This window comes from Catharus ustulatus, chromosome 11 (assembly GCF_009819885.2).
Source record: "Catharus ustulatus isolate bCatUst1 chromosome 11, bCatUst1.pri.v2, whole genome shotgun sequence".
Taxonomy (NCBI): domain Eukaryota; kingdom Metazoa; phylum Chordata; class Aves; order Passeriformes; family Turdidae; genus Catharus; species Catharus ustulatus.
Genome location: NC_046231.1, coordinates 210538 through 234834, shown reverse-complemented (window position 1 = coordinate 234834; position 24297 = coordinate 210538). Strand labels below are relative to the sequence as shown.

General features: G+C 43.3%; 1 protein-coding gene across 3 annotated transcripts in view; it reads right to left on the bottom strand.

Moving 5' to 3' along the window:
- The window catches only part of ADAMTS18 (ADAM metallopeptidase with thrombospondin type 1 motif 18), an 87073-nt gene extending 63279 nt beyond the window's left edge, over nt 1-23794 (bottom strand). For 2 of the 3 annotated variants that reach the window (XM_033069905.1, XM_033069907.1), the window contains exons 1-3: nt 23623-23794; nt 23386-23464; nt 21262-21578 (exon numbers count right to left, since the gene is read on the bottom strand). In XM_033069905.1, coding sequence (XP_032925796.1) covers nt 21262-21578; nt 23386-23464; nt 23623-23724 — 498 coding nt within the window. In that variant the 5' untranslated portion in view covers nt 23725-23794. Of the gene's footprint in view, nt 1-21261; nt 21579-23385; nt 23465-23618 lie in introns of all 3 variants that reach the window. The other variant, XM_033069908.1, reaches the window with a different exon arrangement.
- Nucleotides 23795-24297: the final 503 nt, after the last annotated feature.

Genomic DNA, 24297 nt, shown 5'->3' with positions numbered 1-24297 from the left:
ACAGGTCTGCTCAGCCCAGCCCAGCGCAACAGCACAGGTCTGCTCAGCCTAGCCCAGCCCAGAGGCACAGGTCTGCTCAGAGCAAACCAGCCTGCCCAGCAGCACAGATCTGCTCGACTCGACCCAGCCCAGCGGCACAGGTCTGCTCACAGCCTGGGCAGTGAGTGACGCACAGCACAGCATCCAAGTGTGGACACAGTATTCCATACTAGTGAGGTCACAGCAGCAGGGATTTCAGGAACATTTCAAATGCCCCCACGGAGAAATCCATGAGGAGGTGGCAGTCCCTGAGCACCAACAGAGACAAAACCCTGCTAAGACAGCCAGGAAAGTGCCAGTTGCCTAGAACAGGTTTTGGGTTAAGCCTTGAAAATGCAGTAAATGTATGGTTTTCTCACTCATGCCAAGGAATCCCAGGAATAATAAAGTCCTGTTAAGTTAGTCACCATTCATCTCATTAATTCCTCTTTTCTCCAAACCAAGGGTATTGAACCAACATCACCACGAGGCTGTTCAGAGCAATCCTGCATCATGTAAGCAGTTTAAATAAATGATTGTTTCTTTAGAGAATACATAATGAAGTAGACTCACCTCTTGGGATGGGTTAAGTTGGTAGTCTGAAAAATATGAGACTGTAACCTTACTAGAGTCATAAGCAAAACTACTTCCAAGAATTATAGCCAGCAGGATAGTACAGGCTGACCTGGAACTGCAGATACCCAATAGCACTGACTGACTTTGAGAGATGGCTTATTGAGCCCCTCTCAAGCTAGGGTCACAATGTCAGTGCTCTGGAAAATATAATCAAAATGAGCAAATTACAATGTGAAATTATGTAGAAAAAAATGACAAGCAGTATATCTGGAAAGGAGAAAGGGGCTGAATTGCAGAAAGTGTTTGCTGAGGTGAAAGATATTTTTACCCTCGGGAAGCATCAGGAGTAAACAGCCAAGCCAATGGCAGAAAATCATGGCAATTAAGGGAGTCCCTTCCTTCTCCACTCTGACCCAGAGCCCTTTTCTGGGAGGTAGCTGCAGAGGGGACAGAAGCAGCCACAGGGCTGAGGGGCTTTTTGCCTGTTTCTGTCCCCCTGAGCACGGTCTTGCACAACTGCACCCCCGTTACTGAAGCACTGGACAAATGGAAGAGGCTGCTGAGACACTGTGACAGGGACACGATCCATGATCCACCAACAAACGGAAAAGTCTGGGGCTGAAAATCCACACACAGATTGTTATATTAAAGACAGACTTTTACAGAGTGTGAAGCACCCAGGAGCTCCCATTGAGTTGAACATTGTCTGTGCAAGCATTTCCAGAACGCTTTTATACCAATTTGGGAAAGAAAATATTCTGGGAAACTAGTGAGAATGGACTCTCATGAAGTTTCCAATAATACACGTGTATTATTGAAGTCAGAAATCCCATGAGTAAAACTCAGAGCATGTTCATTTTTGATCCTATCCCAAACCAGGCAGCACCAAGGCATGTGAACACACCGAAGAGGGAATTTAATTAAACGTTTCCCTAGTTTTTATGTTTGCCAAAAAATTCACCCATCCTCCAGAAAAGTATCAAGCCTGTAAATGGGCAGTTCCTGATGCTGGTCCCAGAGTCAGGGAAGTACAAAGTGATGTTTTATGGGACTGGGTCCTTGGCTGATGAGAATAACCTCAGCAGACCTTTAGTGATTTTCACCAGACTCGAATACCTGGCTCTGTACCACAGCAGATGTTTAGGTTAAGTTAATCACCCTTATACACACTAAAATATTTTTTTATCATGAAAGAAGCATTAGAATCATTGGTTGCCTTTTCTGACTTGAGAATTGTCAGCAGATGGCATTTTTCTTCAGAATCTGACTCAGAAAAATAACGAAATTATTCTGTTTTTTAACATAATATAGATTTCTTGCAAATGTAAAATGTTAATGGTTCTTAACAATACAGCATTTTCTTACCTGACGATCTGACAGAAGGAAAGCACAAGGTTTAAACTGCCAGCCTGAGTTAGCCATGAAAGACTAGTCTGTTTGGTTGCTCAAAAGAAGTGCTACGCAGAACAGTCAGCAATTAAAACAAAGTAACAAAATTGCATGTCTTTAATTATTCCTATATGAACAGAGGCGTCGTTATCTCTGAATAGTGCCTTTGTATTTCTGCAGTTGACTCAGCTTGTTTCAAACATCTTTATGCAACCCCCTGTCAGCATATGGCAAATAAGGAAATACTCATACTTGTTCCTCCACTTAAGGTAATTGAATCAGTCACATTGGTATTTAAATGTATTAAATTGGTATTTATTGCAGGGTAATGAGATATTCTAGAACTAACACAAAGTTGATTGCTTTGCCACAGATTAAATACTTGCTTGTCAGTATGTGAGCTCTCTCATTTCTCATGTTTTGGGTTTTAAAAAAGAAAACAACAACAAAAAAAAAAAAACCAAAACCCCAAAAAAACCCCAAAAAACCAAACCCAGGAGTAATCATGATAAATGAATAGAAGAAAAATACTAATGCAAACTACAGTATAACCACACTAATTATACACCAGTACTATTTAAGTGAAGTGCCAGAGGTTTACCATGTTACACTCAGGATCACTTAATTTAAAATTCCATCAGTAAGGCTCTTTGACTCCCTATAAAGGTTTTGGAAGGCAATTAGTTAAAACCAACGGCTCAAATTTAGCCTTGGTAGCTGTACAAGCACTTGGGTAAGGCCTGTTTAAGCAAATCCCTGCAACTGTAAGATAAAATCTAGAGCTTTTATAAGTTGTGACAGTTGTGAAATCCATCACAAAGCAAATAGAAAACAGCAGGATTATCTAATTATGCTTCACTTTTCCTAAATAGAAGCAGCCTACTATTTGTCATGTGCTGACCATTGATTAATTACTCAGGGTACCTCAACAATAACAGAAAAACTGACTTCAGAGGGTAGCTTAGTGTGTCCCCTGATCTACCACGCCACATATCTAGTGCATAGCTTCAGACAACAGGTGAGAGCAGGTTCGCCTTCAGAAACTTTCAGAAGCACAGGAAATGCAGCTTTCTCTGTCCTGTCATTCTCTGTAACAGCACAAACCAAAAGCACCATTTACCCCCCTCCTAAATATCTGAAATGTGCCTTCAGGATGCCCAGATCTTCAGACAGGGCATCTTGTGCTAAGGAGGGTTTGCTATGAGTATTTATGCTGCTCAAAGAATTAGGTGAGATGAAAATGTTCTGGCAAGATTCTCCTCCCGCTTTGTCTACAGTTAATCAATTTTACAGGGCTGGAGCTCAGATGTACCAGTTTTCTAGGGAAAGTGCGTACCTTCTTAAATGCTGCTCCTAGAGTGGCAATAAAGGCAAAACCAGTAAGATTAAGGCAGAGTGAAACAGAAAATGAACAGCTTAAAAACCACCAAAAACCTGATGATATATAACTAAAATCAGTACTTGGAAATTCCTTTTCCATAGGTACTTAGCATTAACAGATGCTTGCTTGAATGCTTCTGATCAGCAATGTTGTTCCCTATCAGACCCGCAACTCCAACATTAAAAGTCATGAATCAGGCCTTGCAGGAAACAGCACTATAAATTATGACATTTTTTTAAAATCATGCCAAAGGGCTTCAGTATTTTATTTTCTTTCTGATTTCTTGATCCATTTTCAGCTGAGTTGTTAAGAAGCTTTTTTTACCCTTTATAATCATGTATGCTAGAATCAAAGTTAAGTGGGGTTGGGGGTTTTTTAAGTGAAAACACATCTTTTCCTGTGATGATGGGACTTTGGCAGTTGGACCCTTCAAAACATTTCATATTGCAAGTGAGAATTAGGCAAGGTTTAATACTCTCTGTCCCATACAGGACACCCTGTTGAGGTTGCAGACAATAGAGGGAGATACTTGCCCAAGCATGGGACACCACTTGGGGCTACCTGATGGCTCTGAACCCCCACTCCGGTCAAGACTCTGGGCTGCAATGAGTTACACCCAACTGCATCAAAGCCCCAGGCAAATGCTCTCCACATCTGGTGGTTCCCTACTCATACCCACATTTCCCCAGTGCAGATCCTCCAGATACAAGCTTTGCCCTGCCAGAGCTGATGCAAATGAATTTGAGGGCGCAGAAGATCTGAGCCTGTCTGACCTGGGATAATTTGCATTCAAACAAAATAAATCCAGCACAATTCCCATAGCAATTTTGCTTTGCTATGAATAGCTCAGGCAGCTCCAATAACAAGGAGCTTGGGTTACATCTGATTGCCAGCTGTATTGCTTACTAAGAAGTTAGGTCAGTGGTTCCCAACCTTTTAATTTTCCTGTTGGAGTATACATTGCTATGGATTAGTTACATGAGAGAGTGGTCACAAGGAATTCTGTAGGGACCAAAGTATCAGCTTTGCTGATATTCCATATATACAGACAGATCCCTATGTTGAAATATCTACGTGGGAAGGAGAAAGGGCGTGGAACAAAAGAGCTTAGGCCATTAAGGGAATGGAAAACAAGAAGCAAAGACGGCCCAAGAGTGAGAATGTCAGGCTGGCACCTGGGTTATCTGGATTAAACCTCCTGCTCTTCAGCATTTCAGCTTCTCTGCCCCTTATTTATCAGTTTAAGAGGCAGGATGTCGTAATCAATGCAGAAAATGCTCGTGAGAGACCCATGAAGGCTCACATTTGGTCCTGGCTGCGTTGTTCTGTTAAAGTGCTCCTACCTTCCCTACTCTAAGCTGCAGCCCCCCAGCCCTGTGATCCAGGAGCTGTGATCCAGGAGCCAGCTGTGATCCAGGAGCCAGCTGTGCTGAGCACAGCCAGGTGTGTGCCACCTCACAGGGCTCCCAGCTGGCCCTGGTCAAAAACCCGTCCCCAAATACAGCCCTGACCCTCAGCACACCCTGGGCAGGCTCCTGCCAGGTGCCCCACTCAGGGGCAGCCCCACTGAGCCAGAAACAGGGGCACACCCAGCTGGGGAGGGCTGGGAGCTTTGCTCATACCTGGGAATTCCACAAGGCCTCCTACTGTCACATGCCTTTAGAGACAGGGTGTTACTTGGTGTCATGGTGCCAAACCCAGCTGGGGATGGGACACCACATAGCCACCCCTCTATACTGGGGTGGCACCGCTGGGAACAGGGCAGAGCAGGGAACAATCCATGGAATGAATCCTCTGCTCTCTTGCTGTAGAATTCTCTCTGAAGCAGAACAGCAGCCTAGGTGTGTCTGCATCCCCTCTCATCACCAAGGAAAGGTAAAGCAGTAACATGTTAACTGCAATTCACACACTTAAAGTACAAGGCAGCAGCATCCCAGAAACCCACCAAGTTGAAATAAGACCTCATCTTTTTCTCAATTTTCCTTAACATTAAAAAGCTGCACAATGGCAACTCCACACAACACTCCCATGACCAAACAAACACCCTCATCATCCAGAGCTTACTTTACATGGGCATTTAAATAGTTCTTTACTAAGAGGAATGTAATAACTTACATCTACATTCCATGGCATGAAAAAGCCCCATATTTGCAGGCCCTGTTTACAGTTACAAACCCTGCATTCACCATATTACACTTCCAAGCACACCCTGAGTCCTGAGAGTCTCTGTTTTCTCCCTTGTAGCCAAATGCCACCAATCTGCACTGCTCAGCCATTCCACACCCACCCCGGGCCTCCTCTGAAGCTGTGCACTCATTCACTCTTCAGTTTCTATTTTAAGGGAATGATGCCCAAGGGTGAACATGCTATAACTGCTCTGCTGGAGTAAATGAGAAACTTTGCTTAGTCTGTGACAAATCCAGCCAGATTTCTTGCTTTTAATAATATTATAAATGAAAGTTTGATGAGAAATAATTCTTGGTACTATTTTCTAAATTTCTGTAGTAGAAATCAGTGTCATGACATGCAAAACCCACCACAAATAGGTCCTGGTTTGGCATGAAAGAAAACATAAGGTCACAACTGTCTTTAAATGGGCACAGAAATACTACCTTAATATTGGTCCAGGTTGTGGTAAGAGGCGGTAAATCCATATTTCAACCCAATGCATCGATTTACACTTCCTGACATGCTGTCTGTGACAAGGTCAGAGCCCAAAGCAGGGCCTAAAGCAGCATTTGTAGTGTTATAAACTGCTTTCCAGGTATTCAGCCCCATGTTTGACTTGTACCCCCTGGACAGGCCTGCAGAAATAAACTGGTCATGAAAGGCTACACTGATTTTACCATCACCAGACTTTAGTACAAGCATCTGAATTATGCAACTGCTTAGCAGGGATGAGTTAAGAAAACAGTAGGAGAGAAAGACAGTGTGGGAACATTTTCTTGTGTCTTTTCATTGAAGAAATCAATTCAGTTATGTCAAAAAACACCATTTGCCAGGATTTTCATGCAAGTTAAGAACATTCCTTCACAAAAGCATCTGTATAGTAGAGTATTTTCAGCACAATACCTTACATATCAGGCTCTCAAAGTATAGTGGATCAAAGCTCAAAGTAACCCTGTGATGTTCTCTGGGATCTCAGGAAACAAGAAAATTTAAGTGGCAAAGGGAAGGTAGTCCCTGAAAGCAACTTTTATTCTATGACATATTCTTTATAAAAACTTGGTCCAAGATAACCAGATATCTATTGAACAGATGTTGCCACTGTGTTGAACACTACAGGCCTTCTGACAGAAATAAAGATGCAGTGAAGACAAGGGAGATATTTGTTGACAGCTCAGCATACTGCAAAGCAATAAAGGGATGGCAAAAAACCCAAATTGTATCAGCAGAAGATTTAGGAGGCAAAATTTCCTAAGCAGCAGGACCGTGTTTCTGCAATGAATCTACTGAACAGAAGGTTAAGCAAGGGTCAGGTTCAGCAGAGGTTAAGAAAAAAGCTCCAAGAAGAGAAATGCGCTGCCAGGGTCCCAGAGGCTCTGGGACATCAGGGGAGAGTGTGAGGGTCATAGACACTCCAGTCTCCGAAGCAACTCCTACTCCCAGGGCCTGAGAGTGCTCTGTGCTCCATCCTGTTATCGTGACCTGAGCTGGCTGCACAGCAAAGGCAGCAGTGACAGGAGTGAAGTACAGGACAGCCTGCAGCAACACAGCAATGTTGCACAGCTCAGCCAGCAGTGACAGCAATGCTGCACAGGACAGCCAGCTGTGACAGAAATGCTGCAGAGCAAAAGTAGCAGTGACACAGAAATGCTGCACAGCTCAGCCAGCAGCGACAGCAATGCTGCAGAGCAAAAGCAGCAGTGACACAGAAATGCTGCACAGCACATCCAGCAGTGACAGCAATGCTGCAGAGCTCAACCAGGAGTGACAGCAATGCTGCACAGCTCAGCCAGCTGTGAGAGAAATGCTGCACAGGACAGCCAGCTGTGAGAGAAATGCTGCACAACAAAGGCAGCAGTGACAGAAATGCTGCACAGCTCAACCAGCACTGAGAGAAATGTTGCACAGGACAGCCAGCTGTGACAGAAATGCTGCACAGGACAGCCAGCTGTGACAGAAATGCTGCACAACAAAGGCAGCAGTGACAGCAATGCTGCACAGCTCAACCAGCACTGACAGAAATGCTGCACAGCTCAACCAGCAGCGACACAGAAATGCGGCACATGTCAACCAGCAGTGACAGCAATGCTGCACAGCTCAGACAGCAGTGACAGCAATGATGCACAGCAAAGGCAACAGTGACAGAAATGCTGCACATCACAATCAGCTGTGACAGAAACGCTGCACAGCACACCCAGCACTGACAGAAATGCTGCACAGCTCAACCAGCACTGACAGAAATGCTGCACAGCACACCCAGCACTGACAGGAGTGCTGCATATCTCAGCCAGCAGTGACAGGAGTGCTGCACGGCACACCCAGCACTGACAGAAATGCTGCACAGCTCAGCTGCTCTTGCATCTTGAGACCTTTCCCAGGAGTCAGGACATGCTCGCTCTGCTAAGTACCACAAGTGGAATAATTAGTACATCAGCCCCCAACTCCCATAAGCAGGAGAACATTTTTCTGCTTTCCTGGCAAGAACTAGCAAAGTGCGCATGCCAGTTGATTAATGTGGTGCTCCCACTCCAAGTGTCTCTGCAGCTCTGTGTGGCCTGCACAGCCTATGATGTATTATACTCTGGTCTTCTGGTCCCTGTCCTTACTCCCCTCTTCCTCACACTGGCATATCCCCAACTTTTCCCCAAAATAATCTGTCTCTCAGTGGCCTCTGAAGGGGCATAGGCTGCCCCAAGGTTACTGGCTGATGGTACTCAGCACTCATCATGCACTGTCCTACAGAAGGTTCCATGTGCTTCAGGAGCTCAAGTGCAATCCTGCCACTTCCCAGTACGAATTTGCCCAGCTTAACACATCTGACCACAGATATGACTGTTCCAGCAATCCATCTGGATCATCAGTCAGTCCCTCCACCTTTTCTTCTTTCCAGGTGGTAATGCAAACAGAGGAAAAGCCAGAAGGAGCTCTTGTGAAACATTTCCTCTCTTCACAGCATGTTACATCACACACTCCTCCCTCTGCAGAAAACCAGCAGTGTTAATGTGCTAGAGAAGTAAATTAGGCACAAATAGCACCATGGGGAACTTAAATATTTTGAGTGTATGCCATATAATTAGGAAACGCCCATCCTCTTTATCTGTTGGGAACAAGGAAACTGAAAGCTTTGTAATTTTGAACTGTCCGTCATTTGCTGTGAATCAGTCAGGCACCTTGCTGGGCAGAGGCTGCACACACAAGAACAGTGGCAAGATAAGAAAGGGTTTAAGCTACACTCCCCATCCTGTCAGAATAGTTTCAGCCCAAGATTTCACATTTGATCACCCCTCTCCAGGGTTTCTCTTTATACTGCTCCACTGAGCCCCTCAAAAGGACTAAAATAGGACACTGACCAGGGTTTTTCAGGTAATTTATACAAATTCTTACAAGATTCACCAATCTGAAATAAAATTGATTTTGTTTTCAATAGCAGATACATTTTATAAAACACTTAACAGGTTTACAAATATCCTTAACAAATAATAAAGAAAGTCATATGAGACTCATTCCACATTACATCCTCCACATTATAAATTTTGCAATAAGCCTACACTCTCCACTTACAACAAAAATTAAAGGCAAACTACAACAACCTTCTCTTTAAAATGCAATTCCTTTCCTGAAAGAAGCACAACAGTGTTGTTTTTAATAATAACAATAATGATTGAACAAGTTATTGAACAGCAGAAGACACTACAACCATAAACAACATTGCCATGTGCACCTTTATAGAAAAACCAATATATTAATATTTCACATACAATGGACACTGAATTGCACTGTCCTTTGCATGATAAAGATTTAATAAAGAATAGGCACCAATTCAGGGAATTGGTATAGAAAAGTATGTATCAACGTGTAAATCCCTCTTCCTCTTTATTTGGAAACTAAGTCCAAAGGCTAAGCTGTCCACAAAGGATGTGGAGTATTCATAGAGATATTTTGGAGTATATGGGCACCATTCTGAGCAGGCTGATGTTGGGCAGGAAGCATTCCCAATGGGAAATACTCCTCATCTGCTGCTAATCCTAACACAGGAGTAGGGCTGTGGAGGCAGAACAACCTTGGCTATGCACAAATGCTGGTTTGGAGGACAGACCCTCATTCTGTATGAATAACATTTCCTTCTGTATTGTTTCTCACATCAGAGTGGTTCCTGACTTTCCCAAACTGTAGTCTTTCAAATGACTAAATAAATCCTGTGAATAGCCACAACCAAGAAAATATACTATTCCATTAGCCCTCGAGCTATTTGCAATTAATTTAGTGTGGTGGTGCTGTTCTGTGTACCAGAAAGATAATTTTCAAGAAATGCTTGGAAAATTACAACAAAAATAAACTTCTGATGGCACTATAACCCAAAAGCTGAGGGCCTGTAAACAGAACCAGTGGAATACTCAGAGGCCAAGACTACAGTCGGGCACATTGTTGTTCCTAGCTTTAACTGGTAATACATGGTGATGTATCGCCCTCTGATTCAGCTGCTGGTCCAGAGTGCCCTTTCCTTGGTATTTCATCTGTCCCACTGATGGAAAACACAACTTTTGTCACCACAGCATTATCCTGATGCTCTCAGCACATGGCACCACCTGCACCCTGTTCTGCCCCTGGGCTCATACATGGTCTTCATTACAGGAGCCTGTGCAGGGCTCAGTGTCTCAGGTAGCTCCAGTGACCACCCAGCTCTCTCTGGCAAACACAGGAAAAAATTAACTATTTCTGTAGCATGCTCCCCTCTTTGCAATTACTCAGCTCTCCTACCATGAGCAGGAGCTGAGTGAGGTCTTGTCCCCCACAGGTGTTCTGTGATGACATCTTGATAATATTTCTGCATTTTTCACAGCTCAAAACCAGCCAAGTCCATCTCCTGTCTAACAAGGACAACAGGCCTCAAAAGGCACCATCCTCTTTTATTCCCATAACTAGACCTGACTTCATCAGGACTGGGTTTAGGTTGGGCCAAATAACCTCTTTACATTTACTTGAGGCTTTGCATTTTTTGGTGGCCACTGTGCTTCCTTTGCTCCTTCAGTGCCAGGATCCACTGGCAGCAGAGTGTAAGGACAGCACTTGGCACCAGGACACAGAAACCTAGCTGGCAACTGCAGGCACTGCATGCCAAGCACTTGGTTGCACTTCCCAGCAGTAGCAGCAGCAGCTGACTGTGCAATCAGCCTGAGCACTGGTCTGAGCAGCCCATGAGAACAGCAAGGCTCAGCCTGTACACAGGGTTTGCCTTCATCTAACTTGTGATCCAGTGAAATCTGATTACACACCCTGGCTTATGTCCAATGTGCATTTTGGGGTCTGCCAGGAGCAACAGGCATGTTTCACTTTCTTGATGAGCCTGTGGTGCTTCCCCTTTCCAAATATGTTTCTAAACCAAACAGAAATTGTACAGCAGTGTGTCCCAAAAAAGTGGAATGCCTACTGACTCAAGGGCCAAGATGATATAGGAAAGGAATAAAAGACACTTCCCAAGGTCAGGTTCAGATCCAAAGCAGTCAGCAGAAAACTGTTTACTCACCACAAGAAGGTTTAGATGAAGCCCATCAACCAGCAAACACCTCCCAACAAGAGTGGGTGATGCTGGGCTGCAGGATTCAGCAGACATCAGCACCTCACTGCTGTCTCAGCCTTGAAATTCTTTTTTCTGTCCCTTTCCTCAGGCTTTTGCTGCTTGGGGTAGGGTAACAATCCCACCACCAGTCTGTGGGAATGTCAGTAGTGTAAAAAAATCTCCATATGGCCTCCAGCATGAAGAGAACCAGCTGACAGAGCAGGACTGGAGCTCCTGTTGTGGCAGGCTGGTCTCCACAGAGGTTGCAGAGATGTTTATTACAAACAATGAAATGTAGAGCACACTACAAGGAATCATTCTTTATCAGAAAAAGTAGCAAAAAGTGCAAACGTGACAGAAGCATTTTTCTTGTATATGCCATAATCATCCACAGGGGACTGCAAAACAAAAACCATCTCTGCCCTCACCCAAGACTGTTACTTTAACATTTCATTTATATTTGCATCTAACAAAACAACTAACTTTCTGTTAAGTGTTACAAGAAATGACACTGGGTAACCACATTTTTAGAGAAGTTTAAACTTTCTTGTCTGATGCTGCATTATAGCATTAATACCTATCCCTCACCATGACCAGCTTGTACTTTAACAGCAATATTAATTTGAAATATTTCTTGAGGTTTAGTTTAGCCAAATTTTAAGGCCTACTGTTTTGATGACTTCTTCCTAAACAAAATTGAGTGTGTAGCATAAGACAGGCCTGGTCAAGAAAGAATTATTTTAAAAATCTTTTCACTGACATGCAATAATTTGCACAGAGAAAAAGAAAACCTGTTTTTGATTTCATGACTTAAAAAGAACTAATTACATTCTGGTGTTATATACAGTAATTTCACGATTATAAGCCACACCATTTTGACTAAAATTTTGGTCCCAACCTAGAAGTGCGGTTTACACTCAGGAGCAGCCAATATAGGAAAAAAGTTCAGGAAATTTGCCAACCTGGAAGTGCAAGCTGTGGGCCAAGCCAAGCTTGCGAATTGAGCACCTGCCAGTAAAACCCATGATGGTGCTATTGTTACAAATTGGTTACTCTGTTGTGCAGCAGGGGGAGCAGGCTCCTACCAGCACCATGGGCCGCCCCTGCCAAGCGGCGTGGGGCAGTGCCAGCCGCCCCTACCAAGCGGCACAGGGCAGCGCGGGGCGCCCCTGCCAAGTTGTGGTGGCAGGGTCGGCTGGCCCCGAGCCGAGCCAGGAAACCCCACGATCCCGCAATTCAGTTACTAATTGGCAACTGTGAAAGTGGCGCAACCATCCTCACTGCGAACAAAAGTGCAGCTTATAATCCGGTGTGCTTATATATGGATAAAGAATGAAACGTTGCCAACACCCCGGAAGTGCAGCTTATAATCAGGTACAGCTTATAATCATGAAATTACTGTAAGTTCTATATCTCATGGCAAGAAAACTGCAGGTCTGAAGAGTAATCCATATTCCATTCATTTGTGTACTCTGTCAGAGAATATAATATTACATTCTTAAATTAGTCACAAGCCACACTGTGCTGCAGAGTATAAAAACAAAAGTGAGGGCTCAAGCTAGGTCAAGCATATTTTGTATAGGTCCATTAAAAATCTCATTCCATTAATATTAATAAAGATCTTGAGACACAAAAGTCCTTCAGTTAACATATATTAGGCAGGCAGGCACAAGCATTCAAGTGATCCCACTGTGAACAGCAAGAATCCAGCCCTCAAAGAATAAAGTCCCGAGTGTGTTGTGTACAGAGTGGGGCAGCCTGAGATGTGAATTTCCAGGGGAGTGAAAAGGCAACAGCCCATTGTCTCTGCAAGCAAATATCGCTTTATTGCCTCAGCTTCATCTTCTCTTAAGGTTTGTGCTGGGCCTTATTATTGCAGTAGGAATAACTTCAAGACCGATTATATTTGTCATCCAACTTTTGTCTTTTACCATTTTTTGGCAGTCACTAGCTGGGCAGCCACATATAAGATTCAGGAAAAGGGTTTTCATCTGGTTGTATAAGTTGTTTGCAGATTTTCCCAGCTTATGAACTAACATTGTAAAAAAAGAAATTAACTTGCAAGTTCCAGAAATTACTCTGGACAATAATGGTTCCCACGGTACCAAGCTTCAACCATCAAGACTCATTCACTTGCATCTGACCTGATTATTTGACATTTCTTCACTCTCATTCTTGCTGACTTCCGAGCACGATAAACAATAAAAGGTTACTGATGTCAACCCATTGTGTGCCAGGATGTTGTTCTCATCTAACACAGTAGAGCCAGTTCTGAAGCCTAATTAATACATGCTTGAAAATTGTGCTGAGTTGCAAGACTTTATGATTTCAGGTTGCTTCTGTAAATGTTTACCTCAGAGCTTAAATTAATGCTCCACTGTCTGCACCCAAGATATGTTCTGCTTCCATCAGCTATTCACATAGCTGGTCAAATCACTGTCAGAGCAAATCAATAGGAAATTCCTCTAGCATACAGTAATTTATGGTAGACCTGCAGCAACAGAATTGGGATTAAAATGGGATAAGAAAAGGCAAGAAAGAATCAACATTTCTGCTCCCAGTGACATGATCAAAAAGACAGAAGAAAACCTTGTTTGTAATGGAATTATCCATTAAAATTCAATTCAGATACCACTTAAGGGCTAGTCAGAGCCTTCCCAATACAAAATGAGTGTTTTTTAGAAAAAAAAATATATTGAAGTCTGGGCTTCAGCTGCTAAAACTCACTGCAGGTCCATTGCCAGCTTGCATTACAGGGATAATTAAATTTAACCTCTTTCCTGCCAGTTTGCTGGGAGAAGACCATGACAAAGTGAGGCACAAAGAGCTCCTGGAAAGCAGATATTTTCTAGAAAATCCCTAGCAAACTCTATGTGTATAAGTCAACAACAGTGCTAACGCTCAGGAGAGAATGAAATCAGATGCAAATAGCTCTGAAATGATCTTGAGGAATTGACTGGTACATTATGGGCATCACCATGCTGGATGCCTTTGTCTGGCATAGTTCCAGCTTTTATCTTGATCCATGCACTGCAAATTTCCACACCACAGGTCTTTAGACCTCCAGTCTCCCCTCCTGTGGCAGCACTGGACAGCAGTCCCAGTGATCCTCTCTTCCAAAGAGTAAAGAACTTGCTGTGCTTCAGGAAGACAAACCCATCCCTAAGCAGCTGCAAATTAGAAAACATTATCATAGATATCTTGTGGACTTAAACATGATACCATAACAAACAAAAATTTGAGGAGCTAAAACACGGGAGGGACTTCTGGAGCTGGTGACAGAACTCCCAGTGACCATCCAGAGTGGTTATGACTGAGCAGCCTACATTGCATCAAAGTAAAGCTCCCAGCTGAGTGCAAGTGTGTCATAGAGCTGTCATCGTATCTGGTTCTGCACAGGGTAAGGAGAGAACAAGCTTGGGGAAAAAAAGTAATGTTTAAGAGCAGTTTTGATAGCACCATTTGCTCAAATTAAGTGAATTTATCCCCCCTGTGGGGACCAGGGGACAATCAAGACACTTCTGTGCTTCCCACCCCTGTGCCCTGTGTCAGGTACAGATCTCCAGGAGTGGGTTGCTTAGCATGGACTTGAGTTCCAGTTTCACAGACTGCCACTGTGTTTGGGCAGAAAAAAGCCTTTACTCACCAGGTCTGCCAAACTGATATCCTCCTGAAACACAGGAAGAAAGAGGAAAGACAGAAATAAAAGCCTGTTTAGGTTAATTAGTGACTAAAAGCTGCTATTAGTTATTGAAATCTCTAAAAAGAGAACTATTTGTGATGTCCAGCAGTTCCCAGCTGTGCAGAAGAGAATACACTGCCTCCTGGCAGCAGAGATGGTACAGCCCACATGAAAATAGTGGCACTGAAAATAAAAATCCTCAGGACATCAAAGACATCCTGTTATGAATGGGTCACTTCTGTGCAGGCAGGTCACCCACTCCTGACCCTCACTAGGGCATTTGTCTACAAGTTTCTCTCTGATGGACTAGGCAAAGTGTAGGAACTAGGGTTAGTGGAAAGGCTTTGCTACAGCAAGTAAAACACTGATATTTCAAGCACAGATAGACACTGCTGATTGCTTTGGAAGTGATGACAAGACTGCTGCTTAACAAGAAGGGTCAGGATGAACTATCTCTCTACAAATGGACACTCCCTCTTTTGGGAAAACCATGCCAAGGGTTCAAGCAGTGGTGCTCTCAGCAGCCTGAAGTTTGGTTGGAAACACACCAATGAACCATTTCCACACTCTGCTGCCAGCTGAGCAATGACAGAGCAGGCACAGGTCAGAGAGGACCAGCTCCTGTGAGCACTCAAGAGCAGCTCTGCAGCCACAGTTTCCTCCATGTACATTCCAGATTTTTTAACATAAAACCAGGAAAAAAATGCAGCTTCTATTACTTTTTCTGCCAAGCAGAAGAAGAGTCTTTTTCGTCAATCCCCTTTAATTCTATTTCTTACCTATCAGGAATCAGTACTGCCAAAACACCTGAGATAACATTGCCTTCGTCTTTCAGAGCCTAAAGGCAGAGTTAAACAGAAAGCTTATCAGACAGATATGGAGAAGGTTGATCAATAACCGAATCACACAATTCATCACCAGTCAGGTCAATGATGAGACTGGAAAAACCGCCTTATATTTTTCTAGTATAACCTAAAATATCCTCACCAATATGACTATTTCCCATTGTCATCTCATTTTCCTGTGGAGATTTTTCTTATTTTCATATGTACCATATTATGGAGTAATGGAATAATAACGGAAAAATGGTTACCAAAACAGTGGACAAAAGGATGATCCTATAAAATACAGTTTGGGTTTTATAAAGGATGGAGATGCAATCATAGAACTCCCATCCAAGACGTTGTTCATTGTTGTGCTGGTACAATGGCAGAAAATATAGGATTTGTGTATTGGCTTCTGGGTGGACTAAAAACACCTTAAGAAGGAGAAAAATCACCCGCTCTGTACTTCGTTTCTCGTCAAGGTCTCACTGGGCCAAGCTGTATTTTTACAGCAGTCAGTTTCTAAAGGAACCTCATTGCAAACAACAATTATTCTGTACTTTCACCAGCAGTCTGCCTCACTGAGTTTGATGGCAGTTTGTCTGCATAAGAACCTTGGGATTTGTCTCAACACATTTAATTGGACTTAAAGTGTGAGCTCTAGGCATAGGAGGCTGTTGTTAGCATCAACTTGAATAATGTTAATACCAGGTGCAATTAAATGACTACAAAGAAGGGGTACATGAGCTGCCTGGCCTGCCTGCCTCTTAGGTGGTAAGACTGCATCAAGACACTTTAATTTTGTGGCTTCTTTGATACCGTGAGCAAAGCCCTGTCCTCAGACACACACCCTCCACTGAATTAATTCATCTCCTGTTTATCTCTCAGTGCTACATCTATAACCCTTCTTGTCTAGAATCCTCTGACAGTTCAACAAATGTAACATGATTCATCCCTCCCTCCTCTTTCTGTTCCTTTGACTAGACAGTAATAAACATAACTTGAGACAAGAGAAGGAGGCTCCTTGTAATGACAGATTCAGCCACATCTGGCCAAAACCAGATGAGGGCACCACTACTTCTAATGGAGGTGCATAAATCAAAGGGAGAGAATAGCCCAAACCCACCTCTGGTGTGAGCAGTGCAGCCTCTCAGGCCTCCATAAAGCTGTGTATCACATAGTTTTAAAGGACCTGAACTGTTTCACTGAACTGAACTCACTTTTTCTGACCCAGAATACACACATATTTTCTCTGGGATGGAATGGCAGGAGCACTCCTGATACAAACAGTTCCTTCCTCTGGGCACGCATTCTGTACTGGCTCTAGACCCTCGCCTGTGTCCTGCACCCCACAAATGCTGCATAACAAACCCCTCATTCATCAGGGCCACCAACTCCTATCATAAACTTGTTTGACTTTGCCCAAGTTCATGCTCATGAAGGGAATGCAACTTCTGCTCCCAAAAACACAATAATAAATTGCAGTAATTTCACAAGTATAAGGTGCTCCAGGTTATAAGGCACACTTCCAGGAGTTGGTAAATTTCCAAACTTTGTCCGTATATAAGGCGCACCAGACTATAAGGCACACTTTTTTTTCTTTTTCAGCGAGGAACCACGCACAACAAAGTAACGAATTAGTAACGGAATCGCGCGTTCGTGGGGTTTACTGGCAGGTTCTCAATTTGCAAACATTTTTCACGGATCGTCATAGCCTTGAAATGCAGCCCCAGGCACTCTCCCCATGCCATGGGCCCCAGCACTCCCACCCAACCCCAGCACTGGCTGGTGCGGTGTGCGGCTTGGTTCGCACTTCCGGGTTCGCAAATTTCCGAACTTTGTCCATATATAAGGCGCATCAGATTATAAGGCATACTTCCGGGTTTCAATCAAAATTTTAGTCAAAAGGGTGCGCCCTGTAGTTTTGAAATTACTGTACTTTTGAGAAAGTCTTTACAATACAACCAGAGACCTCTGAGGTTCTCTTGTGTTCTGCCCTGATTTACTGTGTGACTGCAAACAACTCACTTTACACAGGAGATTCTGTACAAAAACTGGCCTATAAAGAGAGGCAAACACCACACTATGATACAGGCTAGGAAAGCAGCAGTACATCTTTTAGATGTCATCGTGGAGTTAAAGATGGTGAACCTACAACAGATCTCACTTTTTATGCAGATTAAATAGCATAAAGTGGATGAGAATGGGAAAGGGGGAAAAAGAAAAGAGGTAGGAAGATACAAGAGGTAGGCATACTGAGTAGGTCCTAAAAAAATATTTTTTTTATTCTAAGAGTGGCCAGCATCAACTCATTCAGAAAAACCTGAAAAAACACAGTAGTCTGTGGATTTGGTATAGTCTGCCTCCCAGTGAGCTAGCTAAAGGCAATTATAAGTAATAATAAATTGCTAAATAATAATAGCAATAAAAATACAATTAGAACAAGTAAGACTAGCTCAAATCAGGATTTTTGGAAAAAAGAACAAACAGATTGAATTTGAGAATGTAAACAGGGGATGAAGCAGCAAGACAAACCAGTAGCCTGGATATACCAACTGGGAGAGCACAGGGCACTGAAGGAAACTCCAAAAAGTCATCCAGAAATAACACAAGAGGTTGATTAACTCAATAATGAAAATCAGTCAAGAAAAAATTTGCATTACTTTTTATTTGGGATACATTAAGACGATGCTAAAGAGAGAAACTAGCTTTGCATTTACTAACATAAACAAACTCATTGTCCCAAGATTGTAAGAGTAAGAACAATGCATTCTCATTCCCAGGGATCATTTTAAAAAATGTGAAAAAATTATCAGAGCTTCTGTGGAAGGAATTTCTCATGTTCTCATTGTCATTCTCCTACAGGAGATCCAGAAAAGAGTTTTCATTTATAAAACAAGTAAAAGCACTGTTTTTTTGCTGTATAACAGACACTCCAGCAAGCAAAGGATGCTGACTGAAGTAGAAAAAGGGCAGAAGACAGAAAAATGCAAGTTTCCAGTTGAAAGTCATTACACTTTGATGATGCAGGGAGGCAGTACTCACAGTAAACTTGTGCACATCCTCCTGAAATGCTCACTTACTATATTAGAGACTTGTTCAGATAAGGATCCAGTTCTGCCTTCTCATACAACAAGGAAATTTTGTTGATTGATGGAAACATTTGGTCTCAAATCAACAAATCAGCATAAAAATGTGTGGGTTTCCTGTCAACTAAGCCATTAAAACCTAATATACACACATCTCTTAACAGATCTAGACCAAAGCAACAAATTCTTGCTCCTTTTCAGTGTTAAGTTAAGGTCATCCTGCCTAACAAACCATTTCACTCTCCCCAAAGTCTCCTCTGCAGGCACTGGCAGATAACAGACAGCTGAATGACTGAATACTCTAGGTCATCCAAAAAATTAGATCAAAGAGTACCCGTAGCCTATTGAAATGCAATTGCTTCCAAATCACATTGTGGTGTTCCAGGCTTGAAAGAATGGGTCACTGCAGCTTTATTGTAGGGAAGCTATTGCTAATGAAAGGAACAATGGAAAGATTAGTGCTACCAACCATATAGAAGAAACACCACTTTCGGTTTAATTGCAGTGAACAAAGCAAATAGGAAAGAAGGGCAACCAAGTGACAAAAGCAGTTGGTGAAAAAGGATATAGAAGCTATTCACAAGGTTCTCTTGATCAGAGCACAGTGTCCAGACTTAACATATGATTACTGAGTTTGGATCCCAGTAAAAAGTGACGTGGGTGTCATTACAGACAGCTGATGACATCTTTAGGAAGGCAGTCTTGTAAACTAAAAGACTCAGAATCCTGCTTGTAATTTGCCTGGGATTCATTAGGTGCACTGAAATTAATAGATTAATAGGGAGAGAAAGAAACAATTATACTTTGGGATACTTACCCTACAGGAGATTATTGTAAGTAAAAGTTTTACTTCATTTGCCAGTTTAAAACAACAATTTAAGGCAAAACCTATTGAACCTTGAAATTAATTTTAAAAAGAGATTCTGTTTGTTGATAATCTGGGTACTTCCGTTATGAGTTCGTTCATACCACAATATTTATTCTCTTTTGATCAATTTCTGGATCTTTTCTAAGATTACCAGTCATAACAACCTCTGTGTCGAGACAGTGGTAAAAGATCCATTTCATTCTCAGTTAAGATCACCACATTCTGTTCCTCTGTGACCTGAGGCAGGCTTGAACCTTCCTTCTCCAGACAAGACATGACAAGCCCAACTTCACTTAGTTCAGAAAGCATGTTAAAAACCAAAACATGGCAGAACAGGGGATATCTCCCAAACCGTGCCTGCTGTGTGTAGGTAGAGCACTTTCCACAGCAGAAAGACAACACTGCAGTGAGTAAAAAAAGGATATTTTTCTGAGTAAATCTGATGAAAGGTAGCAGTTGTGAACACGAGGTTTCCATGAAAACAACTGAGCACATTTGATATTAACAGTTCAGCATCACAAACACAACTTTAAAAGCAAAAAAAAGCAAAGCTTCAGCTTCCTGGCACCTGCTCCAAACTCACATTTGCAACTGTTCAAATGAAATGTTAAGATTCCTCTAACCTGATGGGATAAAAAAAAAAATTAATTAAAAAAAAGAAAAAAAAAAAAAAAAAAAAAAAAAAGAGTAAAACACAGAAGAACCCAGACCACTTCAACCAGTTATCAACAGCCCTTCCTAATGACCAGGCTTCTCAAGTCGCTGATTCCAGTTTCAAAGGAAACACTGGCTCTTCTCAAGTGCTCCTTCTTTGGAGCACTTTAACAGCCCTCAGAGACAAGTACCTTTGCAAAACAGATTTCTAGAGGGTAACCCAACATATCTTCTGGACCTTTAGTCAACCACAAAGCACACAGATGACCTCATATACTTCCCACTCAATGTCACTGCCTTCCTCTGCAGGCACAGCAGCCTGCTTATAAGGGCAAGGGATTAAGCCTAGAAAACATCCTTAACTATTAATTCCGTAGACAATTCCCCTAAATTACATCAATAAAGCCTTCTCTGCAACCAATGAGCACTGTCAAACAGATTTTGAAAAAATCACCTGTGAATAATGATTTCTCATTAATTTGGCTGACAGCCATAAATGGAAAATACACAATGATAATATTTAACAAATTTGTAAGAGATCAACTCATCAAGACTTGTAAACCGAAGTAAGGCTTGAATTTTCAAAGGAAACAAAAGGAAATTTGTTCACAATTCCTGCCAAGCTAGGAAATTCACCCTCCCTTAAAGCAATTGACGAACCTAGATATAATATTGTTTTTTCATGAGCTTCTGGACTGATTTTTTTTCCTTTATTCATCACAGTTCACAAAGGCAGGAAGAACTTCTACTAAAGAGTGAACAGAAATGTATAAACTATCACAAACTGTAACAGATTGATATGGGATAATTACTAGGATTACCAGCTAGTATTCTGGGGTTTTTATCCTGAAAGACTCATCAAAAAATAAAATGGTTTTGATATAGTTCATTGGCTATAACAAAGTCTCTTTTGTTAAATACAATAGCAACAAGTGATACTAGAAAAATCAGAAAAGGCTGTTTGATATCCTGAATATCATATGAACTACATACTTTCAGCTACTATTGAACATATGAAAATACTTCTAATGCTGATTTGTTTCAAATAAACACTTACCAAGCCTACACATGTAGATATTGCTACCGAAGAGGTGCTATCATTCCTTATAAATCCCTGGTAGAAACACTGTTCAATTTCATGTTCCTGAGAATTTGACACTCCATCTTTCCCAAGTACCTGGACAATAAAATTGTTGCTTAAAATGGTCGAAGGTTTAAGCTCTAAGTGAAGTTCCTGTCCAAATGCTGAAAATTTGTAGTGCAAGGAACTCTTTAAATTCTGAGTTGATCTCTTTCTCCTAGTACTGTGCAAAACATCGTGTGAGATGTACGATCCGCTGGCATCCACTCTGACAGGTGTCACAAACACATAATCTGGAACGACAAAGAATTGGCCATCAGCTCTGGCATCCCACAGCCAAGGAACTCTGAATGAGGCACTCCCCGTGGCACAGAGCATCCCCTCATTTTGGGGCTGGCCTGCAGGCTCTGCATGTGCATAAATTCACGCCCGTAAGTCACACAGGCTCTCAGCCGGGGTTTGTTTTCTTTGTGCCCCACTGAGAGCACAGACTAACTAGCATAGCTGTGAACATTCCCACAACTGTTCCTCTGAAGACATTTGTCATCACCAGCAGATCTGCAGATTTTCCCCTCCCCCTGTATTAATTGCTGTCAAACGTGAAGGCTGCTTTAGTTTGAGAGGTTTTTCCCTTCCCTAAGAATGCAGCAAATATTGTATCACTGTAGGGGCAGCCATGACTGAGGCCTTGCAGAACTGTACCACTTGTTCAAATGGATTAAAGGATTAATTTATTAATACCTTAACTGAATGAGACCTCATCTCTTTGTAGTGACTTGATTAGACTGGGTTTCAAATTGTAACTGACCTCCAGCAGAAAGAGATTACATCCTACCTAAGAACCTTTAGTCAGCCATTGCTAATTGCACGTCAAAGAAGTTTACTGTTTTGGATAAAATATTCAAAAAATTACAAAACTATTTTTAGGAGATCTACTCAGAACCACCTAAAAAGATGGGGGATGGGGGGAAGAGGGAAGAAGCTTGGCTGTACAAGCAGGTGCCTCACTTGCAGTACATCACCACTGGTGTTGACCTAGCCATGCAGGGATTACCTGTGTCCTGGAACCAGTCTCTGAGTTTTAGCTGTTCCCTGAACTAGGATCTTTGCACCTATTCCTAGTAGCCTAAGTAATCATGCTGAAAAAACTGCCTCACAAGCCCATTTAATTTGTGACCTGCATTTCTCTGTGGATACTTAGAGATGTCCGTGCACTTGACAAATCATTAATTTCTCTTCCTAAATTGAAATAACACGATTAAAAAGGAAGAAAACCCCCTCCTCCTTGTGTTGTAACAGATGTTGCAAATCGTTTCAATCAATCTTTTCGCCCGAATGGACCTTGTTGGACACACATGAGGCTGAAAACGTAACCACCGATAGGTTGCTTTTCCTCAGACAGTGGAAACAATGCATCAAGAGCTTTCACCTTCCTCGAGTGGTGTTAATCAACGGCAGAAGTTGAGGACGCTAAGCGGGCTGGGGGCCAAAAAAATGCAAGCGGCTGCTGGAGAGAGGGAATCCCCCAGTGAGCACCGGGTGCAAGAGGGTTTTCCTTTCTGCACCCTGGCGTGGTTCTCTATTGTACTTTGTTTCTACTCACACAAAATACAAAGCACTTCAAAAGTCCCAAAATCATAGCGTCTACGTGTTAGTCCCTCCAACCTGGGAACGAACGGATCCCGAGCTCCCATTCACACAAGCCCTTTCTCTCCAGTTTTTTTTCTCCCCTAGCCTGCATTATACAGCTCCTCCTGCTCTCCCACACATCTTTTCATTACTTTTGTTTCACTGCTTCCACAACACACACATGAGGTTTTGCTGCTGTGGCTACACATGCATTCCTCTTTCTAATCGCACGTGGAAACGTGGATGTATTTAGCATCGCATTCATTTGCTTTGCCGCTACATATTGTTCCTTTCAACTTTAGCACACAGAGCTTAACAAATTAATCTCTGCCCATAGTTCACCATCCCGCAATAGCCAGCCTGATGCACTTTATGCTCCCCAAACACTGTGGCTTCTTCCCTCTAAATATATATATATAAAGCATCAATGCAAACGTTCACATACACAAACACAGAAAGAGCTATACAAACCATGAGTCAATTCACTAATGCTGTCACTGGTTAAAGCTGCCGCATGAGACATGCAACAGAGGCAACACAGCTGAAGGGTCTGCAAGAGAAAAAAAAAAATAAAAAAGAGAGAGAGAAAAGGACTATTGGGGGAGATTTCCTTGACAAGGCAAGGCAGAAAGACAAGGCACCAAAAACTGCAGTAACCTTGTATGAAAACACACTAGGCGACTGCAAAAGAAAGTGTTCTCGACCTGCCTTTACAGTGCTTCCGAGCCACAGGAGAGTCTGGAATTGCATGGAACTGCCGCCGAGGATCGCAGCAGGTAAAGTCCAGACGGCCAGCAGGAGACAGTCCATGTTCCGCCGCGCACCCGGCGAGTGCTACCTGCTGCCCGGAGCGTGCGGCGGGTGCGCCCGTCTGCCCCACATGATCACCCGGGCGCTGCCCCGCGGCGGTGGCCGGCGGAGCGCGAGGAGCGGCGCCCAGGTGAGCGCGGCCCAGGTGAGCGCGGCCCCGCCCGACGAGCGGGTCGCAGGTGACCGGAGCCCCGGTGAGTACGGGCTTGGTGCCCGAGAGCGCTTTAAGCCCCGCCGCCGCCGCGGGGCAGCGCTGCCTCCGGCACCGCGTCTGGCGCGGCCGCGCCCGGGGGGCGAGCGGGGCGGGCGGGACCGGCGGGGCGGGGCGGAGTGGAGTGGGGCCGGGCGGGACAGCGGGCGGGAGCACCTGGGGCAGGGCACGGCGGGGCACAGCGGACAGCGGGACCTGCGGTGCGGGGCAGAATCAGGGACCGGCCCGCAGGGGGTGGGCACAGGATGGGCAGGCTGGAAGAGATCGCAGTGCATCAGCTGGTGCAACCACGGCTATCCCACCTCCTAAGCATTGGCCTTGTCTCCACCACTCTAGTTATATTCCAATGATGACGTGACATC